At 44.0% G+C, this 26,084-nt stretch overlaps 1 protein-coding gene across 1 annotated transcript in view; it reads left to right on the top strand.

Moving 5' to 3' along the window:
• Positions 1 to 871: 871 nt before the first annotated feature.
• LOC106566274 (synapsin-1) overlaps positions 872 to 26,084 on the top strand; it is a 222,766-nt gene continuing 197,553 nt past the window's right edge. Inside the window, exon 1 of the mRNA XM_045692010.2 lies at positions 872 to 2,191. Within this exon, the coding sequence (XP_045547966.1) occupies positions 1,788 to 2,191 (404 nt within the window). The 5' untranslated portion in view covers positions 872 to 1,787. The remainder of the gene's footprint in view (positions 2,192 to 26,084) is intronic.

Genomic DNA, 26,084 nt, shown 5'->3' with positions numbered 1-26,084 from the left:
CCCAACCCCTGGCCCGCGTGTCAATGCTGTGGAGTGCACCCATTCCCTTCCCTCCCCTTCGGCTTCCACGTGTCAGAGATGGAAGTGGATCAACCGACTCAAAACTAGAACCCTAACCCTAACCCCTAACCCCTGACCATAACCCTAAACCCTAACCCGACCCCTACCCCCAACCCTAAACCCAACCCTAACCCCCCTAAACCTAACCCCTAAACCTAACTCCCCCATTCGGCAAGCAAAGCGCAACCCTCCCCCGGTCTCTGAATTAGCTTGAAGGTATCAGATTGACCTTGTGGATTCCTTAAACAAAAACCTAACCCCAACCCCCTAACCTCTTTGGGCTAGGGGGCAGTATTTTGACGTCTGGATGAAAAGCGTGCCAAAAGTTAACTGCCTGCTACTCAGGCCCAGAAGCTAGGATATGCATATAATTGGTAGATTTGGATAGAAAACACTCTAAAGATTCTAAAACTGTTAAAATAATATCTGTGAGTATAACAGAACTGAAATGGCAGGCGAAACCCCGAGGACAAACCATCCCCCCCCCCAACAACAAAAAAATCAGCCTACCACTGTTTCCAGTGGCTTTCATGTTTATTATGAGGCTAAAAGAAGAAGAGGGGGAGGAATAGGGAGAGAGACAGAGAGGGAAGCCGTCACAGCAGAGTAGAGTGGAGTCTCTGTGCGTAAGCAACACTGCACCTCCCTCTCTATACACATTCACATTGACTGGAAACCCTTTCAGAAGCTACACTACTCTACACTAAGCCTGCCTCCCTGTAACCCTAACACTTCAGAGGCTGCAGTACACAGAGCTGCGTCACATAGCTATGATGAGGGAGAGGGGGAGGGTGACAGCAAACCAGAATACATATTACAGAGAGGAAGAGAGATAGAGCGGCAGAGAGAGAGAGAGAAGGGGGGTAAGGAGAGAGATTGAGAGAGAAGGAGAATTTAAACGAATTGAGAGAGGGGGGAGGGGGACAGCCAACCACCATACATACTACAGAGAGGAAGAGAGAGAGAGGGGAGAGAGATAGAGGGGGGAGAGAGATAGAGGGGGAGAGAGATATAATTGAATACAATTGAGAGAGAGGGGGAGGGGGACAACCAACCACCATACATACTATAGAGAGGAGGAGGAGAGAGAGCGGCAGAGAGAGAAAAGGAGGAGAGATTGAGAGAGAGAGCGAGAGATTGAGAAAGAGAGAAAGAGGTGGTGGAGGAGAAAAAGGTGGAGGAGAGAGATTGAGAAAGAGAGAGAGATATAGGTGGTGGAGGAGAGAGAGAGAGAGAGAGGTGCAGGAGAGAGAGGTGGAGGAGAGGCAGAGAGAGAGAGAGGCAGAGGAGAGAGCAGAGCTACAGAGAGAGAGAGAGAGAGAAGCAGAAAGAGGACGAGAGGCAGAGTGAAATCATCTCTTGCAGGCATTCAGGTTTCTGTCGCCGATGGGGACAGGCAGAGTAGCGGGATACCACCAGTACCTTATCGAGGGACAGCATCACCACATACACACCCTGCTGACACATAAACACGCCACAACACTCCATAGGAGAAGCTGGTGAAGCTCGGAGGGGGAAACAAGCTTCTCTTCTCTGTGGTGTAGAGAGCTAGAAGACTGGACTAGAGCCTCTGCTACACCATCACGTCGTGCAGGAGCCTCATCCAGCTCTCCAGGATCCTCTAGCAGCAACAACCCTCATACATAGCTCTCCACTCGCAAAGCTCTCTCCATCCGACTAGCTCTCTCTCTCAAATCTCTCTTGTCAGCTCTCTCTCAACCGCTACCATGAATTTCCTGCGTCGCCGGCTGTCTGACAGCAGCTTTATAGCTAATCTTCCTAACGGCTACATGACAGACCTCCAGAGATCTGATCCTCCACCGCCTCCCCCCTCTACAGCCACCTCAGGAGTCCCAGCCACATCCCCAGGACAAGTTCCAGCACCAGCCCCCAACGCTGCCCCCCCAGCTCCAGAGTGTGGGCCCCAGCCTGCCCAGGCTGCCCCAGCCCCGGCCCCCTCTTCAGGCTCTGGGTTCTTCAGCTCTCTGACCTCCCTGAGTTCCATCACTAACGTGGTAAAACAGACAGCAGTGTCAGCTGGCTTGGTGGATCAGAACCCAGCACCCGGGCCTGGTCCTGTCTCCAAGAGATTTAAGATACTGTTGGTCATCGACGAGCAGCAGTATGTGTGGTGAGTGGACACCTGGACGGCATGACTCAACAAATCAGCTCATCCTGTTGGCTATACGAGAACAGTCAGGGTGGATTCCAGTAGGGCAGTAGGAACCTGCTTAGGGTATAGGGATAACCGCATGGATCAGAATACGGCCTCAGATTGATGTTGGAGTTGGGTTTGTTGTCATAACTGTCTTAATGTAAGTTGCTCTGAATTAGAGTGTCTGCTAAATGCCTGAAATGTAATGTCAGTTCTCATTGGTGAGCTGCAGGATCAGGTTGGATTGATTTAGGATCAGGTTGGATTGATTTAGGACCAGGTTGGATTGATTTAGGATCAGGTTGGATTGATTTAGGATTAGGTTGGACAACAGTAAAATATGACTGCACAAGATGCATCTGAGGTGTGTGAGCACTGAGCATTGACAATGATATTCTATTACATGCATACATCCTATTTCCTTTTCCCATGTTGAAATTAGTGTTTGAAGCTTGATAGTCAGACGGTTCTACTATTTCAACACACAGCTACCACTCTATTCCCCGGGAATCAACAGCACCCTGCTAGCTCTAAGAGGGATGTTAAGGATGGAGACATGTTATAGAGAGGATAGAGACATGTTATAGAGAGGATAGAGAGATGTTATAGAGAGGATAGAGAGATGTTATGTAATAGAGTGGATAGAGAGATGTTATAGAGAGGATAGAGAGATGTTATGTAATAGAGAGGATAGAGAGATGTTATAGAGAGGACAGAGAGATGTTATGTTATAGAGAGGATAGAGAGATGTTATAGAGAGGACAGAGAGATGTTATATTATAGAGAGGATAGAGAGATGTTATAGAGAGGATAGAGACATGTTATAGAGAGGATAGAGAGATGTTATAGAGAGGATAGAGAGATGTTATGTAATAGAGAGGATAGAGAGATGTTATGTAATAGAGTGGATAGAGAGATGTTATAGAGAGGATAGAGACATGTTATAGAGAGGATAGAGACATGTTATAGAGAGGATAGAGAGATGTTATGTAATAGAGAGGATAGAGAGATGTTATAGAGAGGATAGAGAGATGTTATGTAATAGAGAGGATAGAGAGATGTTATGTAATAGAGAGGATAGAGAGATGTTATGTAATAGAGAGGATAGAGTGATGTTATGTAATAGAGAGGATAGAGTGATGTTATAGAGAGGATAGAGTGATGTTATAGAGAGGATAGAGTTATGTTATAGAGAGGATAGAGAGATGTTATAGAGAGGATAGAGAGATGTTATGTAATAGAGAGGATAGAGAGATGTTATGTAATAGAGAGAATAGAGTGATGTTATAGAGAGGATAGAGAGATGTTATATAATAGAGAGGATAGAGAGATGTTATATTATAGAGAGGATAGAGATGTGTTATGTAATAAAGTGCATAGAGATGTTATGTAATAGAGAGGACAGAGAGATGTTATGTAATAGAGAGGATAGAGAGATGTTATGTAATAGAGAGGATAGAGAGATGTTATAGAGAGGATAGAGAGATGTTATATTATAGAGAGGATAGAGAGATGTTATGTAATAGAGAGGATAGAGAGATGTTATGTAATAGAGAGGATAGAGAGATGTTATATAATAGAGAGGATAGAGAGGATGTTATGATTATAGAGAGGATAGAGAGATGTTATGTAATAGAGAGGATAGAGAGATGTGTATGTAATAGAGAGGATAGAGAGATGTTATGTAATAGAGAGGATAGAGAGATGTTATGTAATAGAGAGGATAGAGAGATGTTATAGAGAGGAGAGAGGAGATGGTTATAAAGAGCATAGAGATGTGTTATGTTATGAGGAGGATAGAGAGATGTTATGTTATACAGAGGATGTATGGAGTGATTGAAAAACGAGTTTTAATGACTCCAACCTAAGTGTTTGTAAACTTCCGACGTCAACTGTACATGATATGGTCATTATTTGAACTAGCTAGCCAGCTAATTTAGCATTAGCTAGCTTACAAGCTAGAAATGAAACAAAACTTTGTTTAGAAAGTTGCTTTTAATTGCTGGTTTGCTAGATTGACATATATTAAATACATTTTTAAACAGATAGGTTTATTGGTGTTAAAATACACCAGTTATGCCATTTTGTACCACCAGGATGCTGATGTTATGCAGCCTGTCGTTTTTGTGTTTATGATTTTTCATAACGACAAGTTTGATGTCGGACAACAATAGAATGTTAATGATGTCACCTCAACAACTGTATACAGACATCTGAATGGGCGTAGCATAAACTAGCCTTTAGTGTCGAAATCTTTGGTTGTTTAGTACACTACTGTACTCACTCTGTTTAGCAAAGGCCTCCTGTGAATCCTTAAGAGGGTGTGAACGATACTGAGTAATTGTAGACAAAGAAGAGCTCTCCACTAGGTGTACCAAATTATTCAAGGTACATTTTCTCAAAAGTAGGATTACAAGTTTAGCAACTTTCAAAGCAGAATGACTTTCCAATTGTTCCTCAACTGCAGTATATGATATACTATTTTCTAGCTCTGAGTCTCTACTTTTATCCAACATGAAGAAAAGTACAAAAAATACATAAGACCGAAACGAGCCGTTCGGTCGCATGTTGAAGCTTATTCATAGTGTTGAGGCATCCAGTGAGAAAAAACTGCAAAAGCTTGTAGGGATTCGGAATCTTCAGCCCTAATTGGAGGCCTCTATAACTTCTGTCAGACTCCATATGTTGGCAACTGCGGAATAGATCTCTGGGTCGCCCCATGGCGTATTGCTCGGTACTGCCTTCAATAGTATGTTCAAAGACACGTGCAAAGAACCTGTAGTCTAGTGGGTCGCCCTTAAACACTGGTACACTAAGAGCAACATTCACCAAGGTACCCTCAGGCCTTCCCATTGCATTCAGGTAATCGTTCAATCCATCATCTGATTCACATCATGTTACAAAGTGGAACACAGTCATATTACATGCTGAAACACAGTGAAATGTCACATCATGTTACAAAGTGGAACACAGTCATATTACATGCTGAAACACAGTGAAATGTCACATCATGTTACACCAACCTGATCTCATAGTTTCTTTTTGGAATTTGCAGTATTATGAATGAATGCCATATTATTTTTGACGCATTAATTCCATGTGGTTACAGGGTTAAAACTAAATGTCACATTATGTTACACCGTGAAACACAGTGATATGTCACATTAAGCTACACAGTGAAACACAGTGATATGTCACATTATTAAGCTACACAGTGAAACACAGTGATATGTCACATTATTAAGCTACACAGTGAAACACGGGTGATATGTGACATCATGTACCAGCTCTGTGTCCCTGTTGTTTTTCAGATCCCTCTGAAATATAAAACCATCTCTGAGTTTCATATGAAATGACAGGGAATCTATTTTAGGTATTAAAGAACGCTGATTAACAGGAGGACACAACACAATTTGGCTCTGAGCTGCAAGACCTGCTGGGTAAATAATCACATTTCCTCCTGCTAGTGAGACATAGCAGAGAGAGAGGACTCAGTGCTCTGTTCTACCTTGCTCTGTAATGCCATTGACTCTCAGTACACACACACACACACACACACACACACACACACACACACACACACACACACACACACACACACACCACACACACACACACCCTGAACAGACGCTGATGGGAAGTGAAAAGAGGCCGTGGGGTTCCACTCTGTTCTGTTGCCCGGGAAACGGCTGCCTGACGCCCAGAGTGGTGACACGTGCTGCATCAGTCTGAGACAGCGTCACATGACCTCCTCAGGGCTACTCTACTCCAGTCCACTGCACCATGATGTTATCAGAGAGTGAGAGAAAAAGGGTGAGGGAGAGAGAGGGAGGGGGAGAGAGACACAGAGAGGTGGAGGGAGAGTGTGAGTGGTAGGGAGGGAAGTAGAGAGAGAGGGTAGAGAGAGAGAGAGAGAGAGAGAGAGAGAGAGAGAGAGAGAGAAAGAGGGAGGGCGAGAAAAAAGGGAGAGAGAGCGACACCTTTGCTATAGAAATATTATCATGCGTCATTCGCATATGAAATGGTTTTTGGAGTTCCCACTGTTATGTTTCTATCTGCACCGCCATCTTTTTGGATGTATGTGTAAAACGTAATGCACAACAGAATGTCAACTGCAATATTCCTCTCCACTGCATGCTTTGGAGCAAACACACGGCATCGTCATTCTATGGTGAATAGTTAATAAATTAACATCTTTCATGCTTGGTATCAGGCAGAGAAGCCTCTACATGCAACAATTTCAAAGATTGTACTGTGTTACAGTTCATGGGTAGGCATAAGCTACAGACAGTGTTATGAAATGTAATGTCATGTAATCTTTTTTATTGTATATAACTGCCATAATGTTGCTGGACCCCAGTAAAAGTAGCTGCTGCTGCCTTAGCAGAAGATGACTGCAGAAATGTGTGAAGGTGAGAACAAAACTGTGTGAATGTGTAGGCAGAACTGTGTGAACATGTGAAGTAAGCAGTAGAACTGTAGGAAGGTGTGAAAGTGACAGCAGTACTGTATGAAGGTGACAGCAAAACTGTATGAAGGTGACAGCAAAACTGTGTGAAGATTACAGTAGATCTGTGAGAAGGTGGCAGCAGATCTGTGTGAAGGTGGCAGCAGATCTGTGTGAATGTGGCAGCAGATCTGTGTGAAGGTGCAGCAGATCTGTGTGAAGGTGGCAGCAAATCTGTGTGAAGGTGGCAGCAGATCTGTGTGAAGGTGGCAGCAGATCTGTGTGAAGGTGGCAGCAGATCTGTGTGAAGGTGGCAGCAGATCTGTGTGAAGGTCTGAAGTATACAGCAGAATTGTGTGAAGATGACAGCAGAAGTCTGTGAAAATATGAAAGTTAAAAACAGAACTATGTGAAGGTGTGAAAGTTACAGCAGACCTGTGAGGGGGGGGTGAAAGTTACAGCAGACCTGTGAGGGGGGGGTGAAAGTTACAGCAGACCTGTGAGGGGGGGTGAAAGTTACAGCAGACCTGTGAGGGGGGATGAAAGTTACAGCAGACCTGTGAGGGGGGGTGAAAGTTACAGCAGACCTGTGAGGGGGAGTGAAAGTTACAGCAGACCTGTACGATGGCGCCTGACCAGAAGGCAGATGTTTTACGTGCCCCCAACTGATGTGTTTTTTTTTGTCTGCGTTGTTTATAACTTAACCTGTTAGGGCTAGGGGGCAGTATTGACACGGCTGGATAAAAAACATACCCGATTTAATCTGGTTACCACTCCTACCCAGTAACTAGAATATGCCTATACTTATCCTCTATGGGCTAGGTGGGACGCAGGCGTCCCACCCGTGGTGCACTCCATCAACAGCAGGTGCATTTCAAGAGCGGCAAATTTGAATCCAAATAAATGTAAAAATGCAAATTTTTCAAACATACAACTATTTTACACCCTTTGAAAGATAAACATCTCCTTAATCTAACCACGTTTTACGATTTCAAAAAGGTTTTACGGCGAAAGCATAAATTTAGAGTATGTTAGGACAGTACATTTACAAGAGTTGTGTGTAATGTTTTGTCAATTCAAAGACAGGGTCACCAAAACCATAAAACCAGCTAAAATGATGCACTAACCTTTTACAATCTCCATCAGATGACACTCCTAGGACATTATGTTAGACAATGCATGCATTTTTAGTTCTATCAAGTTCATATTTATATCCAAAAACAGCGTTTTACTATGGCATTGATGTTGAGGAAATCGTTTCCCTCCAATAACCGGCAGTCAAGTCAGCATCACAAATTAAATAATTAAAATTAGAAAACATTGGTAAAATATTATATTGTCATTTAAAGAATTATAGATTTACATCTCTTGAACGCAATCAACTTGCCAGATTTAAAAATAACCTTACTGGGAAATCACACTTTGCAATAATCTGAGCACTGCGCCCAGAAAAATACGCGTTGCGATACAGACTAGTCGTCATGTTGGGGAGATCTAAAATCGAAAATACTATGTAAATAATCCATTACCTTTGATTCTCTTCATCAGATGTCACTTCCAGGTATCACAGGTCCATAACGAATGTAGTTTTGTTCAAAAAAGCTCATCATATATGTCCAAAAATCTCCGTCTTGTTAGCACATGATCTAAGCCCGCCGGACTTCTCGTCATGAACGAGGGGAAAAAATATATTTACGTTCGTTCAAACATGTCAAACGTTGTATAGCATAAATCATTAGGGCCTTTTTTAACCAGAACATGAATAATATTCAAGGTGGACGAATGCATACTCTTTTATAACGTATTGGAACGAGGGTACCCAACATGAACTCGCGCGCCAGGTGTCTAATGGGCCATCATCGTTCCATGGCTCTTGTTCGGTCAGATCTCCCTCCAGAAGACTCAAAACACTTTGTAAAGGCTGGTGACATCTAGTGGAAGCAATAGGAAGTGCCAAAATATTCCTCAGCCCCTGTGTTTTTCAATGGCATAGGTTTAAAGGTAATACAACACATCAGGTATCCACTTCCTGTCAGAAAATGTCTCAGGGTTTTGCCTGCCAAATGAGTTCTGTTATACTCACAGACACCATTCAAACAGTTTTAGAAACTTTAGAGTGTTTTCTATCCATATATAATAAGTATATGCATATTCTAGTTACTGGGTAGGATTAGTAACCAGATTAAATCGGGTACATTTTTTTTATCCAGCCGTGCAAATACTGCCCCCTAGCCCTAACAGGTTTTTACATATGGATAGAAAACACCCTAAAGTTTCTAAAACTGTTTGAATGGTGTCTGTGAGTATAACAGAACTCAAATGGCAGGTCAAAACCTGAGAGATTCCTTTACAGGAAGTGGCCTGTCTGACCATTTCTTGAACTTCTTTTCCATCTCTATCTTTTACTAAGGATCTCTGCTCTAACGTGACACTTCCTACGTCGTCCATAGGCGCTCAGAGCCCGGGAAAAACCTGAATGTCGTCATCCCAGCCCCAGGCTGAACCACATTATCGCCTTTCTCAAGTGGCCGATCAAGGGACTCTGGGCTTAGGCGCGTGACCCAACCGCCCCCGCCTTTGTGATTTTTTCCTCTGTTTGCCGTAAAGGAGATTCCCTGTCGGAATATTATCGGTTTTTTACGAGAAAAATGGCGTAAAAATTGATTTTAAACAGCGGTTGACATGCTTCGAAGTACGGTAATGGAATATTTAGAATTTTTTTGTCACGAATTGCGCCATGCGCGCGACCCTTCTTTACCATTTCGCATAGTGTCTGGAACGCACGAACAAAACGCCGCTATTCGGATATAACGATGGATTATTTTGGACCAAACCAACATTTGTTATTGAAGTAGCAGTCCTGGGAGTGCATTCTGACGAAGACAACAAAATGTAATCAAACTTTTATAATAGTAAATATGATTATGGTGAGTGCTAAACTTACCGGGTGTCTAAATAGCTAGCCCGTGATGCCTGGGCTATGTACTTAGAATATTGCAAAATGTGCTTTCACCAAAAAGCTATTTTAAAATCGGACATATCGAGTGCATAGAGGAGGTCTTTATCTATAATTCATAAAATAATTGTTATGCTTTTTGTGAACGTTTATCGTGAGTAATTTAGTAAAATGTTAGCGAATTCCCCGGAAGTTTGCGGGGGGTATGCTAGTTCTGAACGTCACATGCTAATGTAAAAAGCTGTTTTTTGATATAAATATGAACTTGATTGAACAAAACATGCATGTATTGTATAACATAATGTCCTAGGGTTGTCATCTGATGAAGATCATCAAAGGTTAGTGCTGCATTTAGCTGTCTTCTGGGTTTTTGTGACATTTTATGCTAGCTTGAAAAATGGGTGTCTGATTATTTCTGGCTTGGTACTCTGCTGACATAATCTAATGTTTTGCTTTCGTTGTAAAGCCTTTTTGAAATCGGACAGTGTGGTTAGATTAACGAGAGTCTTGTCTTTAAATAGCTGTAAAATAGTCATATGTTTGAGAAATTGAAGTAATAGGATTTTTAAGGTTTTGAAAATCGCGCCACAGGCTTCAAGTGGCTGTTACGTAGGTGGGACGAATTCGTCCCGCCTAGCCCAGAGAGGTTAATTTTTTACTTATTTTGTACATAATGTTGCCGCTAGCATCTCTTATGACCGAAAATAACTTCTAAAACATCAGGACTGCGATTACTCATCTCGAACTGGCAGAATCCTTTTTCTTCTTCCACGACAGTGACGAGCCCGAGGATATACGGCTCACTCGGGAACAGGCCCCGACCCCAGTGATCTGCGTGAAGAGGAGGCGGAGAAGGAGGGGCCGGAGAGCGGGCTGCCTTCTGAGACGTCGGAGGCGATCGAATATACCCCCACTCCCCTCAATTCTGCGAGCAAACATGCAATCTTTGGACAATAAAATTGACGAGTTACTGGGAAGATTAAACTACCCACGGGACATTAAACACTAACATCTTATGCTTCATGGATTCGTGGCTGAACGACGACAATATCAACATACAGCTGGCTGGTTATACGATGTACCTGCAGGATAGAACAGCGGCGTCTGGTAAGACAAGGTGCGGCAGTCTATGTATTTTTGTAAATAACAGCTGGTGCATGATATCTAAGTAAATCTCAAGCTATTGCTCGCTTGAGGTTGAGTATATCATGATAAGCTGTAGACCACACTACCTACCGAGAGAGTTCTCATATGTATTCTTCGTAGCTGTTTACATACCACCTCAGTCAGAGGTTGGCACTAAGACAGCATTGAATGAGCTGTATTCCGCCATAAGCAAACAAGAAAAATGGTCACCCAGAGGCGGCGCTCCTAGTAGCCGGGGACTTTAACCTCTATGGGCTAGGCGGGACGAATTCGTCCCACCTACGTAACAGCCAGTTGAAGCCTGTGGCGCGATTTTCAAATACCTTAAAAATCCTATTACTTCAATTTCTCAAACATATGACTATTTTACAGCTATTTAAAGACAAGACTCTCGTTAATCTAAGCACACTGTCCGATTTCAAAAAGGCTTTACAACGAAAGCAAAACATTAGATTATGTCAGCAGAGTACCAAGCCAGAAATAATCAGACACCCATTTTTCAAGCTAGCATATAATGTCACAAAAACCCAGAAGACAGCTAAATGCAGCACTAACCTTTGATGATCTTCATCAGATGACACACCTAGGACATTATGTTATACAATACATGCATGTTTTGTTCAATCAAGTTCATATTTATATCAAAAAACAGCTTTTTACATTAGCATGTGACGTTCAGAACTAGCAAACTTCCGGCGAATTTACTAACAATTTACTAAATTACTCACGATAAACGTTCACAAAAAGCATAACAATTATTTTAAGAATTATAGATACATTACTCCTCTATGCACTCGATATGTCCGATTTTAAAATAGCTTTTCGGTGAAAGCACATTTTGCAATATTCTAAGTACATAGCCCGGCATCACAGGGCTAGCTATTTAGACACCCAGCAGGTTTAGCACTCACCAATATCAGATTTAATATAAGAAAAATGGTCTTACCTTTCCTGTTCTTCGTCAGAATGCACTCCCAGGACTTCTACTTCAATAACAAATGTAGGTTTGGTCCAAAATAATCCATAGTTATGTTCCAACAGCGACGTTTTGTTCGTGCGTCCCAGACACTATCCCAATGGTAAATAACGGTCGTGCGCACGGCGCATTTCGTGACAAAAGATTTCTAAATATTTCATTACCGTACTTCGAAGCATGTCAACCGCTGTTTAAAATCAATTTTTATGCAATTTTTCTCGTAAAAAAGCGATAATATTCCGACCGGGAATCTGCAATTAGATAAACAGCCGAAGGAAAATATATCACTGGGTCGAATCGGGCACGCGCCTAATTCCATTGTCCTCTGATGGGCCACTTGGAAAAGGCGATAATGTGTTTCAGCCTGAGGCTGCCTCGTCATCGTTTAGGTTTTTCCCGGGCTCTGAGAGCCTATTGGAGCCGTGGGAAATGTCACGTTACAGCTAAGATCCTGACTCTTCAATAAACAGAAGCAAGAACAACAACACCTTGTCAGACAGGCCACTTCCTGCATGAAACCTTCTCAGGTTTTTGCCTGCCAAATGAGTTCTGTTATACTCACAGACACCATTCAAACAGTTTTAGAAACGTTAGGGTGTTTTCTATCCATATGTAATAAGTATATGCATATTCTAGTTACTGGGTAGGAGTGGTAACCAGATTAAATCCGGTACGTTTTTTTATCCGGACGTGAAAATACTGCCCCCTATCCCAAACAGGTTAATGCAGGGAAACTTAAATTAGTTTTACCAAATTTCTATCAGCATGTTAAATGTGCCACCAGAGGAAAAATAACTCTGGACCACCTATACTCCACACACAGAGATGCATACAAAGCTCTCCCTCACCCTCCATTTGGCAAATCTGACCATAATTCCATCCTCCTGATTCCTATTTACAAAAATTAAAGCAGGAAGCACCAGTGACTAGATCAATAAAAAAGTGGTCAGATGAAGCAGATGCGAAGCTACAGGAATGTTTTGCTAGCACAGACTGGAATATGTTCCGGGATTCCTCCAATGGCATTGGAGTACACCACATCAGTCACTGGCTTCATCAATAAGTATTAATGATATAGTCCCCACAGTGACCGTACGTACATACCCCAACCAGAAGCCATGGATTACAGGCAGCATCCGCACTGAACTAAAGGCTAGAGCTGCCACGTTCAAGGAGCGGGACTCTAACCCGGGAGCTTCTAAGAAATCCTGCTATGCCCTCTGACGAACCATCAAACAGGCAAAGCGTCAATAAAGGCCCAAAATCGAGTCGTACTCGATTTTATTCACAAGGCCGCAGGGATAGATGGATTACCAGGACATATGCTGCGAGCATGCGCTGACCAACTGGCAAGTGTCTTCACTGACATGCTCAACCTCTCCCTGTCAGAGTCTGTAATACCAACATGTTTTAAGCAGACCACCATAGTCCCTGTGCCCAAGAACACTAAGTTAACCTCTCTGGGCTAGGCGGGACGAATTCGTCCCACCTACGCAACAGCCAGTGTAATCCAGTGGCGCGATTTTCAAATACCTTAAAAATCCTATTACTTCAATTTCTCAAACATATGACTATTTTACAGCTATTTAAAGACAAGACTCTCGTTAATCTAAGCACACTGTCCGATTTCAAAAAGGCTTTACAACGAAAGCAAAACATTAGATTATGTCAGCAGAGTACCCAGCCAGAAATAATCAGACACCCATTTTTCAAGCTAGCATATAATGTCACAAAAAACCCAGAAGACAGCTAAATGCAGCACTAACCTTTGATGATCTTCATCAGATGACAACCCTAGGACATTATGTTATACAATACATGCATGTTTTGTTCAATCAAGTTCATATTTATATCAAAAACCAGCTTTTTACATTAGCATGTGACGTTCAGAACTAGCATACCCCCCGCAAACTTCCGGGGAATTTACTCACAATTTACTAAATTACTCACGATAAACGTTAACAAAAAGCATAACAATTATTTTAAGAATTATAGATACAGAACTCCTCTATGCACTCGATATGTCCGATTTTAAAATAGCTTTTTGGTGAAAGCACATTTTGCAATATTCTAAGTACATAGCCCAGCCATCACGGGCTAGCTATTTAGACACCCGGCAAGTTTAGCCTTCACCAAAATCAGATTTACTATAAAAAAAAATGTATTACCTTTGTTGTCTTCGTCAGAATGCACTCCCAGGACTTCTACTTCAATAACAAATGTTGGTTTGGTCCCAAATAATCCATCGTTATATCCAAATAGCGGCGTTTTGTTCGTGCGTTCCAGACACTATCCGAAATGGTAAATCAGGGTTACGAGCATGACGCATTCGTGACAAAAAAATTCTAAATATTCCATTACCGTACTTCGAAGCATGTCAACCGCTGTTTAAAATCAATTTCTATGCAATTTCTCTCGTAAAAAAGCGATAATATTCCGACCGGGAATCTCCTTTTTGGTAAACAGAGGAAAAAACAGAAAGACGGGGGCAGCCAGTGCACGCGCCTAAGCCCACTGTCCCTTGATCGGCCACTTGAGAAAGGCGATAATGTGTTTCAGCCTGGGGCTGGAATGACGACATTCAGGTTTTTCCCGGGCTCTGAGAGCCTATTGGAGCCGTGGGAAGTGTCACGTTACCGCAGAGATCCTAAGTTTTGGAAAGAGATGTCAAAGAAAGCCAATAAATGGTCAGACAGGCCACTTCCTGTAAAGGAATCTCTCAGGTTTTGACCTGCCATTTGAGTTCTGTTATACTCACAGACACCATTCAATCAGTTTTAGAAACTTTGGAGTGTTTTCTATCCAAAGCCAATAATTATATGCATATTCTAGTTACTGGGCAGGAGTAGTAACCAGATTAAATCGGGTACGTTTTTTATCCGGCCGTGTCAATACTGCCCCCTACCCCCAACAGGTTAACCTGCATAAATGACTTCCGACCCATAGCACTCACATCTGTAGCCATGAAGTGCTTTGAAAGGCTGGTCATGGCTCACAACACCATGATCCCAGAAACCCTAGACCAACTCTAATTTGCATACCGCCCCAACAGATGATGCAATCTCTATTGCACTCCACACTGCCCATTCCCACCTGGACAAAAGGAACACCTATGTGAGAATGCTATACATTGACTACAAGTCAGCGTTCAACACCATAGTGCCGTCAAAGCTCATCAATAAGCTAAGGACCCTGGGACTAAACACCTCCCTCTGCAACTGGATCCTGGACTTCCTGACGGGCCGCCCCCAGGTGGTAAGGGTAGGTAATAATAACACATCCGCCATGCTGATCCTCAACACAGGGGCCCCTCGAGGGTGCGTGCTCAGCCCCCTCCTGTAGTCCCTGTTCACTCATGACCAGGCATGACTCCAACACCATCCTTAAATTTGCCGATGACACAACAGTGGTAGGCCTGATCACCGACAACAACGAGACAGCCTATAGGGAGGAGGTCAGAGACCTGGCCATGTGGTACAAGGACAACAACCTCTCCCTCAACGTGATCAAGACAAAGGAGATGATTGTGGACTACAGGAAAAAGAAGACTGAGCACGCCCCCATTCTCATCGACGGGGCTGCAGTGGAGCAAGTTAAGAGCTTCAAGATCCTTGGTGTCCACATCACCAACAAACTAACCAAGCACACCAAGACAGTCGTGAAGTGGGCACAACAAAACCTATCCCCCCTCAGGAGACTGAAAAGATTTGGCATGGGTCCTCAGATCCTCAAAAGGTTTTACAGCTGCACCATCGATAGCATCCTGACTGGTTGCATCACTGCCTGGTACGGCATCTGCTTGGCCTCCGACCACAAGGCACTACAGAGGGTAGTGCGAACGGCCCAGTACATCACTATAGGGCAAAGATTTCTGCTATCCAGGACCTCTATACCAGGCGGTGTCAGAGGAAGGCCACCGTAGTCATAGACTGTTCTCTCTGCTACTGCATTTCAAGCGGTACCGGAGAGCCAAGTCTAGGTCCATGACGCTTCTAAACAGCTTTTACCCCCAAGCCACAGGATTCTTGAACATCTGGTAAAATGGCTACCCAGACTATTTGCATCCCCCCCTCCCCTCATCACTGCCACTCTCTGTTGTCATCTATGCATAGTCACTTTAATAACTCTACCTACAAGTACATACTACCTCAACTAACCGGTTTCCCCGCACTAACTCTGTACCGGCATCCTCCTGTATCTATTGTTATTTTTTACTGCTGCTCTTTAATTACTTGTTTCTTTTATTCTTATCTGTATTTTTTTTAAACTGCACTGTTGGTTATGGGCTCGTAAGTAAGCATTTCACTGTAAGGTCTACACCTGTTGTATTCGGTGCATGTGACTAATACAATTTGATTTGAAGGTGACAGCAAAACTATGTGAAAGTGACAGCAGACTTTGTGAAGTTGTCTGTAGAAGTGTGTGAAGTTGTCTGTAGAAGTGTGTGAAGGTGACTGCAGAACTGTGTGAAGGTGACTGCAGAACTGTGTGAAGGTGACAGCAGAACTGTGTGAAGGTGACTGCAGAACTGTGTGAAGGTGACTGCAGAACTGTGTGAAGGTGACTGCAGAACTGTGTGAAGGTGACAGCAGAACTGTGTGAAGGTGGCAGCAGAACTGTGTGAAGGTAGCAGCAGAACTGTGTGAAGGTGACAGCAGAACTGTGTGAAGGTATTCTTGTATTTATTAAGGATCACCATACTCTTCCTGGGGTCCAGCAACATTAAGGCAGTTATGCACAAGTTACAGTATTACATGACAAGACATTTCATAACACTTTACCCAATACATTTAGTGTGTTCCCTCAGTCCACTACCACATAATTACAATACAACATACATGTGTAAGCGCCTGTAAAGTGCGTGCCTTATAATGTGTATGTGTGTCTCTTCACAGTCCCCACTGTTCTATAAGGTGTATTTTTATCAGTTTTTTTAAATCTGATTCTACTGTTTGCATCAGTTACCTGATGTGGAATAGAGTTCCATGTAGCTATGGCTCTATGTTGTAATGTGTGCCTCTAATTGTCTGTTCTGGACTTGGGGACTGTGAAGAGACCTCTGGTGGCATGTCTTGTGGGGTATGCATGGGTGTCTGAGCTGTGTGCCAGTAGTTTAGACAGACAGCTCGGTTTATTTAACATGTCAATACCTCTCATAAATACAAGTAGTGATGAAGTCAATCCATATTATTAATGTTGGCTCTCCGTGTACATTTAAGGGCCAGCCGTGCTGCCCTGTTCTGAGCCAGCCGTGTTGCCCTGTTCTGAGCCAGCCGTGCTGCCCTGTTCTGAGCCAGCCGTGCTGCCCTGTTCTGAGCCAGCCGTGCTGCCCTGTTCTGCGCCAGCCGTGCTGCCCTGTTCTGAGCCAGCCGTGCTGCCCTGTTCTGAGCCAGCCGTGCTGCCCTGTTCTGAGCCAGCCGTGCTGCCCTATTCTGAGCCTGCCGTGCTGCCCTCTTCTGAGCCAGCCGTGCTGCCCTGTTCTGAACCAGCCGTGCTGCCCTGTTCTGAGCCAGCCGTGCTGCCCTGTTCTGAGCCAGCCGTGCTGCCCTGTTCTCAGCCAGCCGTGCTGCCCTGTTCTGAGCCAGCCGTGATATATTAACCATTGTCACGTCCTAGATGGAGGAAGATATACCCCCTTCCCCTGAAACACCCACAACATGGTCCCCCGTATTGACCATATTCCCAAGCATCTCCGTGCAGTCAGACCTTTGATTTTGTGCCACCAGGCCCACAATAATATACCCCCTCTCTGAGTGTGACCCCCTCCCCATGGGTTAATGCAGCTAGTGTTGCCAGCACTGCCACTGCCTGGGTCGGGGAACCCCACCGGAATCCCCACCGGCTAGGTACAAGGTCGTCAAGGTTCTCATTTGCAGTTTGGAGAATTTCCTTGTATATTATGCTCTCCCTTCAGGGGGCTTTGGCTTTGCAGGACCAACCCTGCCAAGCATGCTCAGAACCACTACAGGACCAACCCTGCCAAGCAGGCTCAGAACCACTGCAGGACCAACCCTGCCAAGCAGGCTCAGAACCACTACAGGACCAACCCTGCCAAGCGGGCTCAGAATCTAGAGGGGGCAGTGCTGCTCTAGGTCTCTGACTGCATTTTGGCTGAATACAGACCGCTTACAGCAGGCCCATAAAACAGTTAGGGACTTCTCCTTAGTATCTGGGTCATTCAGATGGGTGTCTAGGGTATAGGGTTGTGGACTGTTCCATCAATATAGGACTATAAATAAATAAATTAGATGTATAATTTTTTTTTTTTAAATGTAGTTCCCCGTGATAGGACAATAAATGAGATGTATAATTTATTTTTTAAAATGTAGTTACCCATGATAGGACAATAAATTAGATGTATAATTTATTTTTTTAAATGTAGTTCCCCGTGATAGGACAATAAATGAGATGTATAATTTATTTGAAAACACTGTTCCACCATGATAGGACAATAAATAAATAAGATGTATAATTCATTATAAATGTATATCCCTCACATGCACAACACTGAAAGCTCTCTCACGACCCCCACTCACAGAAATACATTGGTTCAGGGATATGCAACCATTTCATTACTCACTCAACGCCACACTTTCTCAAACACCACACCATCCATCTCAAAACATACACACATAGTCTTCTGTTTTTATCTCCACCATGTTGAATTTGTGCCTTTGTGTTCCAATTAGTTATATTTGAATGTTTGTTGTGTTATTACAATCCATAACAGGGAATGAATTGTGTATTTCATTATTTGCCGCCTCTATGAGAACTTTGTAATAAAAAAAAAGCCATGGAGTAGTCTGTCTCCCAATAGTTTTGTCACAAAAACGGTTGTTTTAAATGGCAGACGGAAGGGTGGGTGCTGCGGCAGGTGCCGCTTCTCATACAAATGCTGTTATTTTATCTAAAACATCAGGTGTTCGCCGACTCCAGCTAAGTAACTCATGCAAAGATTTAAAGCGCAATGATGTGTTTTATCTCCAGTACATTGCCATGATTGTCAGTTATGTAGCTGCTCTACTGATAATCTCAGTGTGTCCTTGCTGGGATGACGCAATCAATCTACTGCCGGAGAATATCAACACCAAACACATTGGTTCACCGTTCCACGGGAGCGGACTATACACAGCATACCATAATGTTCTGAATAATGGCCAAGTATACCTCGCTTCCTATTCCACTGACCTGCTTAGGCATAACAAACACAAGTCCAACATTTATCGGAAACTGTTAAACTACCTGTTCACTACCCTCCTGCTCTCCGGGGATGTGCAACTCAATCCTGGGCCTAACATCACCGAGCCAGCGATACTCACTGAAGTGGTAAGCAGTGGACTGATCCGTCCACTGATCGTCGCTACTGTGGAAGTGGGTGAGTGCTATCGTCCCATGGTTTCTCTCGATTCACCCAGCTCCAGGATAGATTTGGACTCTTCAAACATACCCAAGTCGCTATATGCGACCCCTGACTTTGCTTCTGGTACGCAAGCTGTTTTAAGTAGTTCCCCACATCCAGTGCAAGCGGGAGGGATAGATAATTGCACTACCAAACTGCCCCTAATCAAAACGAAACAAAACGGCCTTAACCCAGCCGTCAGAAAACACAGAAAATCTAACTTTTTTTCAATGTGTCAATCACTCTCGAGTCATTTGGGACCCACGAGCTAAACCCAAGGGACTACTAGGGGGACACTTGAACATTCGTAGTGTCGTTCCAAAAAGTGATCAAATTCAACATCTTCTCACAGACTCCAACCTTGACTTCCTCTGCCTTTCAGAGACATGGCTCCATAAAAACTCTCCATATGCTGCTTTGATTGTGCCTGGCGACAATGTTTTCAGGAGAGACAGGATTGGAAGAGGAGGGGGTCTGATGATTTACATTAAAGAACATATCCGATGTAAACAAATTTAGTGGTCATGTGATAATGAACTAGAATGTATTGGCCTGAACGTTACTGTCTCCCCAAATGTCTTTTACCCTTATTGGAATGTATAGACCACCTTCCACCAAAAGTGTGTTTTTTGATCAGTTTAATAACATGCTTAGGGAATGTGATTTTGGGAAAGAGGTCATCTTAATGGGAGATTTTAATATTAATTATGAAGACAAGTCTTGTAGGAAAACCCTCAAATGGATCACTAATACCTTTGACCTTACACAGCTAGTTAAAGGGCCAACCAGGGTGACTTGTTGCTCTAAAACACAGATTGATTTGGTGCTCAGCAATAAACCAGAAAGAGTGACTAAATCATTCAATATGGTTACTGGGCTGTCTGATCATAATCTGGAAACCGATGAAAGAACGAGAATATACTCTAAAAACAGCCCTAAAATCTAAATTAGAGCATGACAGACGTAGGTTTACCATGTTGAGAAATAAGGTGATGAAAGAAATCAGGCAGGCCAAGGCAAACTTTTTTATTAACATAATTGGTGAGGCAAAGGGAAATTCTAAATTGATCTGGGAGAATCTAAAAAAGTTAACAGGGAAAGACCATAGTAACACCGCAAAAAGACTAGAAATCATGGTGAATAACAATATAACACTCGATGCAGTAGAAATAGCAATAGCCTTCAATTCCTACTTTATTGACTCTGTCAGGGTACTGACACAGAACCCCTCCACTGGTTTCTTGGGCTCAGTGCTAGTAAATTACGCTCAACCTGTCTTCATCATAAGGGAGGTTTCTGAGTCAAAGGTGAACAAGGTGATTAGCTCACTAAAGAACTCTAAATCCAAAGATGTGTTTGGGCTGGACTCTACCTTTCTTAAAAACTACAAAGAGTCACTCATTGGCCCCATTACTAAGGTCACCAACACATCTATTGGTCAGGGGGTGTTTCCAAGGGTATGGAAGTTTGCCATAATAACGACCATCTTTAAATCGGGTGACCCTGACGTGAGTAACTACAGGCCCATTAGTATACTACCTGTGGTGACGAAGGTTGTTGGAAAGTGTGTAGCAGAACAACTGATTTCCCACCTCAACAACAGCCCCTTCACATTACACTCCATGCAGTTTGGCTTCAGAGCGAAACACTCCACAGAAACGGCCGACTGCTTTCTTCTGGAAAATGTGAAGTCCAAGATGGACAAAGGGGGCGTTGTTGGGGCTGTGTTTCTGGACCTAAGGAAGGCTTTTGATACTGTTAACCATGAGGTTCTCATCACAAAATTGTCCAAGTTCAACTTTTCCCCCGATGCCTTGAGATGGATGAAATCATACCTCGAAGGCAAAACTCAATGTGTCAGAGTAAGCAATGAGCTGTTGCCCACCCTTAGCTATGATGTGGGCGTGCCCCAAGGGTCAATACTGGGGCCCCTCCTGTTCAGCCTGTACATTAATGATCTGCCCTCTGTCTGTACTGGGTCTGAAGTTCAAATGTATGCAGATGATAGTGATATATGTGCATGCAAAGAACAAACAACAAGCTGCATAAGAACTCACTACTGTAATGGTCCAGGTTACAAAGTGGCTCAGTGACTCGTGTTTGCATCTCAATGTGAAAAAAACTCTCTGCATGTTCTTCAGAAAGAGGGCAACAGATGCTACTGAGCCAGATGTCTATGTATCAGGGGAGAAGCTCCAGGTGGTATCTGATTTTAAGTACCTTGGCATCATACTTGATTCTAACCTCTCTTTTTAAAATCAGGTGAAAAAGGTAATTCAAATAACCAAATTCAACCTCGCTAATTTCCAATTTATACGAAATTGTTTGACTACAGAGGTAAAAAAACTGGACTTCAAATCTGTGATACTCCCCCACTTAACATACTGCTTGACTAGTTGGGCCCAAGCTTGCTGTACAACATTAAAACCCATTCAGTCTGTCTACAAAACAGGCTTTCAAAGTGCTTGATAGGAAGCACAATAGCCATCACTGTTACATCCTCAGAAAGCATGAGCTCCTGAGTTGGGAAAATCTTGTGCAATACACCGACGCATGTCTTGTATTCAAGATCCTAAATGGCCTGGCTCCCCCTCCACTCAGTACTTTGTTAAACAGAAAACCCAAACATATGGCAGCAGACCCACAAGGTCTGCCATGAGGTGACTGCATAGTTCCCTTAAGGAAACTATACCAGATTCTCTCTCATGGATCTAGTCTGTATGTCAAGTAAGGCTTCTCTCAGAACGATGTTCTCCTTTTTAAGTTCATTAACTTCGGTTTCAATCTGATTGGCCGCCCCTTTCAGCTTGTGTCTTTCTCCAATGTAGCAGCTTTTTCATCACTCATCTCGAGGCCTTCAACTCTTTTATACCTTACTGACTAGTTCAAGTATACCCAGTTTGTCATTTATTGATTTTAACAGATCGGTTTTGACCTTTACCTTTCCCGGTGATTAAAATAATAAATCTTTCTTGACCTGGAGGCCTGCTTTAGTTTTTGCTTGTAAGCAGGAATAAGGAGGATAGAGTTAAGGTCAGATTTTCCAAATGGAGGGCGAGGGAGAGCTTTCTACGCGTCTCTGTGTGGAGCAAAGGGGGTCTAGATTTTTTTTTTACCTCTGGTTACACATGTAACGTGCTGGTAGAAATGAGGAAGAATGGATTTAAGTTTCCCTGCATTAAAGTCCCCCGGCCGCTAGGAGCGCCACACCTAGATCAGCATTTTCTTGTTTGCTTATGGCCTTATACAGCTCATTGTGTGCGGACTTAGTGCCAGCGTCGGTTTGTCGTGGTAAATAGAGAGCTATGAAAAATATAGATGAAAACTCTTGGTAAATAGTGTGGTCTACAGAGATACTCTACCTCAGGCCAGCAAAGCCTTGAGACTTCATTAATGTTAGATTTCATGCACCAGCTGTTACTGACAAAGACAGACTGCCACCCCTTACCGGAGGCATCCGTTCTAGCTTGCCGATGCACGGAAAACCCAGCCAGCTGTATGTTATCCATGTCATCGTTCAGCCATGACTCGGTGAAACATAAGATATTAGTTTAATGTCCCGTTGGTAGGATAGTCTTGATCGGAGCTCATCCAGTTTATTATCCAATGATTGCATGTTGGCTAATAGGACTGATGGTAGAGGCAGGTTACTCACTTGCCATTGGATTCTTACAAGGCACCCCAACCTACGACCCCTATATCTCCATCTCTTCTTCATGCGATTTACAGGGATTTGGGCCTTGTCCGGTGTCTGAAGTAATTCCTTCACGTCCGACTCCTTAAAGACAAAAATCTTTGTCCAGTATGAGGTGAGAAATCACTGTTCTGATATCCAGAAGCTCTTTTCGGTCATAAGAGACGGTGGCAGAAACATTATGTACTGTCACGTCCTGACCAGCAGATGGAGCTATTGTATTAGTTTTGGGGTCAGGACGTGGCAGTTTTGTGTGTGTGAATGTTTGTTGGTGATTGGGACTTCCAATTGAAGGCAGGTGTGTTGAGTTGCCTTTGATTGGAAGTCCTATATAGGTGTGTGTGTTTTTCTTTGGGGTTGTGGGTAGTTGTTTTTGCACTGCGTTTGCAGAGCCTGTAAAACTGTTGCTGTCGTCATCTTTATTGTTTTGGCAGTGAATACTTTACTCCTTTTTTTAAAATTAAAACCATGAGTATTCACATTCTCGCTGCGCCTTGGTCCTCTTCTCTCCAGTACGACATTTTCCATGACGAGTACGACATTTTCTGTGACATGTACAAAATTACAAATAACATGAAAAAGAGCTACATACAGTATACAAGTATGTGGACACCTGTTTGTTCAGATTCAGAAAACGTGAATGTCCTCAGAGGCAATTCATCTTGCAGCAGTCATAAAACATAACATCTAAAAATGTAAAATAAACAGCATATGACATTTACAAACAAATAGGCAGGGTAAGTGCAGTTTCATAGTACAAGTGCTAAGTGCAGTTAGTCCAACATTTGTTAAGTTGCTTTCGGAATAAAAAAGAGAATTTGGCCAAATGTTTTACCTTAGATAGTCTGTACCTGCATCCAGAGGGAAGGAGCTGGAATTCAGAGTGGAAGGGAAGAGTCAACTGCTATTTTATTTGCCAGATGGAGGTCTCTGCCCAGGTAGAGAGAGATGGAGGGCTCTGCCCAGGTAGAGAGATGGAGGGCTCTGCCCAGGTAGAGAGATGGAGGGCTCTGCACAGGTAGAGAGATGGAGGGCTCTGCGCAGGTAGAGAGAGATGGAGGGCTCTGACCAGGTAGAGAGATGGAGGGCTCTGACCAGGTAGAGAGATGGAGGGCTCTGCCCAGGTAGAGAGATGGAGGGCTCTGCCCAGGTAGAGAGATGGAGGGCTCTGACCAGGTAGAGAGATGGAGGGCTCTGACCAGGTAGAGAGATGGAGGGCTCTGCGCAGGTAGAGAGAGATGGAGGGCTCTGCGCAGGTAGAGAGAGATGGAGGGCTCTGACCAGGTAAAGAGATGGCGGGCTCTGCGCAGGTAAAGAGATGGCGGGCTCTGCGCAGGTAGAGAGAGATGGAGGGCTTTGCCCAGGTAGAGAGATGGAGGGCTCTGCCCAGGTAGAGAGAGATGGAGGGCTCTGACCAGGTAGAGAGATGGAGGGCTCTGCCCAGGTAGAGAGATGGAGGGCTCTGCCCAGGTAGAGAGAGATGGAGGGCTCTGACCAGGTAGAGAGATGGAGGGCTCTGCCCAGGTAGAGAGAGATGGAGGGCTCTGCCCAGGTAGAGAGATGGAGGGCTCTGCCCAGGTAGAGAGAGATGGAGGGCTCTGCCCAGGTAGAGAGATGTCGGGAAGCAAGTTCAGGGAGTGTTTTAATAAATAAACGCAACATAACGCAAAACAAGAAACACACAGACATGAAACAGAAACAATGACACCTGGGTAAGGAACCAAAGGGAGTTATTTATATATATATAACACTGCTCAAAAAAATAAAGGGAACACTTAAACAACACAATGTAACTCCAAGTCAATCACACTTCTGTGAAATCAAACTGTCCACTTAGGAAGCAACACTGATTGACAATAAATTTCACATGCTGTTGTGCAAATGGAATAGACAACAGGTGGAAATGATAGGCAATTAGCAAGACACCCCCAATAAAGGAGTGGTTCGGCAGGTGGTGACCACAGACCACTTCTCAGTTCCTATGCTTCCTGGCTGATGTTTTGATCTTTCACTCTAGTGGTAGCATGAGACGGAGTCTACAACCCACACAAGTGGCTCAGGTAGTGCAGCTCATCCAGGATGGCACATCAATGCGAGCTGTGGCAAGAAGGTTTGCTGTGTCTGTCAGCGTAGTGTCCAGAGCATGGAGGCGCTACCAGGAGACAGGCCAGTACATCAGGAGATGTGGAGGAGGCCGTAGGAGGGCAACAACCCAGCAGCAGGACCGCTACCTCCGCCTTTGTGCAAGGAGGAGCAGGAGGAGCACTGCCAGAGCCCTGCAAAATGACCTCCAGCAGGCCACAAATGTGCATGTGTCTGCTCAAACGGTCAGAAACAGACTCCATGAGGGTGGTATGAGGGCCCGACATCCACAGGTGGGGGTTGTGCTTACAGCCCAACACCGTGCAGGACGTTTGGCATTTGCCAGAGAACACCAAGATTGGCAAATTCGCCACTGGCGCCCTGTGCTCTTCACAGATGACGCAGGTTCACACTGAGCACGTGACAGACGTGACAGGGTCTGGAGATGCCGTGGAGAACGTTCTGCTACCTGCAACATCCTCCAGCATGACCGTTTTGGCGGTAGGTCAGTCATGGTGTGGGGTGGCATTTCTTTGGGGGGCCGCACAACCCTCCATGTGCTCGCCAGAGGTAGCCTGACTGCCATTAGGTACCGAGATGAGATCCTCAGACCCCTTGTGAGACCATATGCTGGTGCAGTTGGCCCTGGTTTCCTCCTAATGCAAGACAATGCTAGACCTCATGTGGCTGGAGTGTGTCAGCAGTTCCTGCAAGAGGAAGGCATTGATGCTATGGACTGGCCCGCCCGTTCCCCAGACCTGAATCCAATTGAGCACATCTGGGACATCATGTCTCGATCCATCCACCAATGCCACGTTGCACCACAGACTGTCCAGGAGTTGGCGGATGCTTTAGTCCAGGTCTGGGAGGAGATCCCTCAGGAGACCAACCGCCACCTCATCAGGAGCATGCCCAGGCGTTGTAGGGAGGTCATATAGGAACGTGGAGGCCACACACACTACTGAGCCTCATTTTGACTTGTTTTAAGGACATTACGTCAAAGTTGGATCAGCCTGTAGTGTGGTTTTCCACTTTATTTTTGAGTGTGACTCCAAATCCAGACCTCCATGGGTTGATAAATTGGATTTCCATTGATTATTTTTGTGGGATTTTGTTGTCAGCACATTCAATTATGTAAAGAAAAAAGTATTTAATAAGATTATTTCATT

Source organism: Salmo salar, chromosome 12 (genome assembly GCF_965601325.2).
Source record: "Salmo salar chromosome 12, fSalSal1, whole genome shotgun sequence".
Taxonomy (NCBI): domain Eukaryota; kingdom Metazoa; phylum Chordata; class Actinopteri; order Salmoniformes; family Salmonidae; genus Salmo; species Salmo salar.
This window is presented reverse-complemented; position numbering and strand designations above follow the sequence as displayed.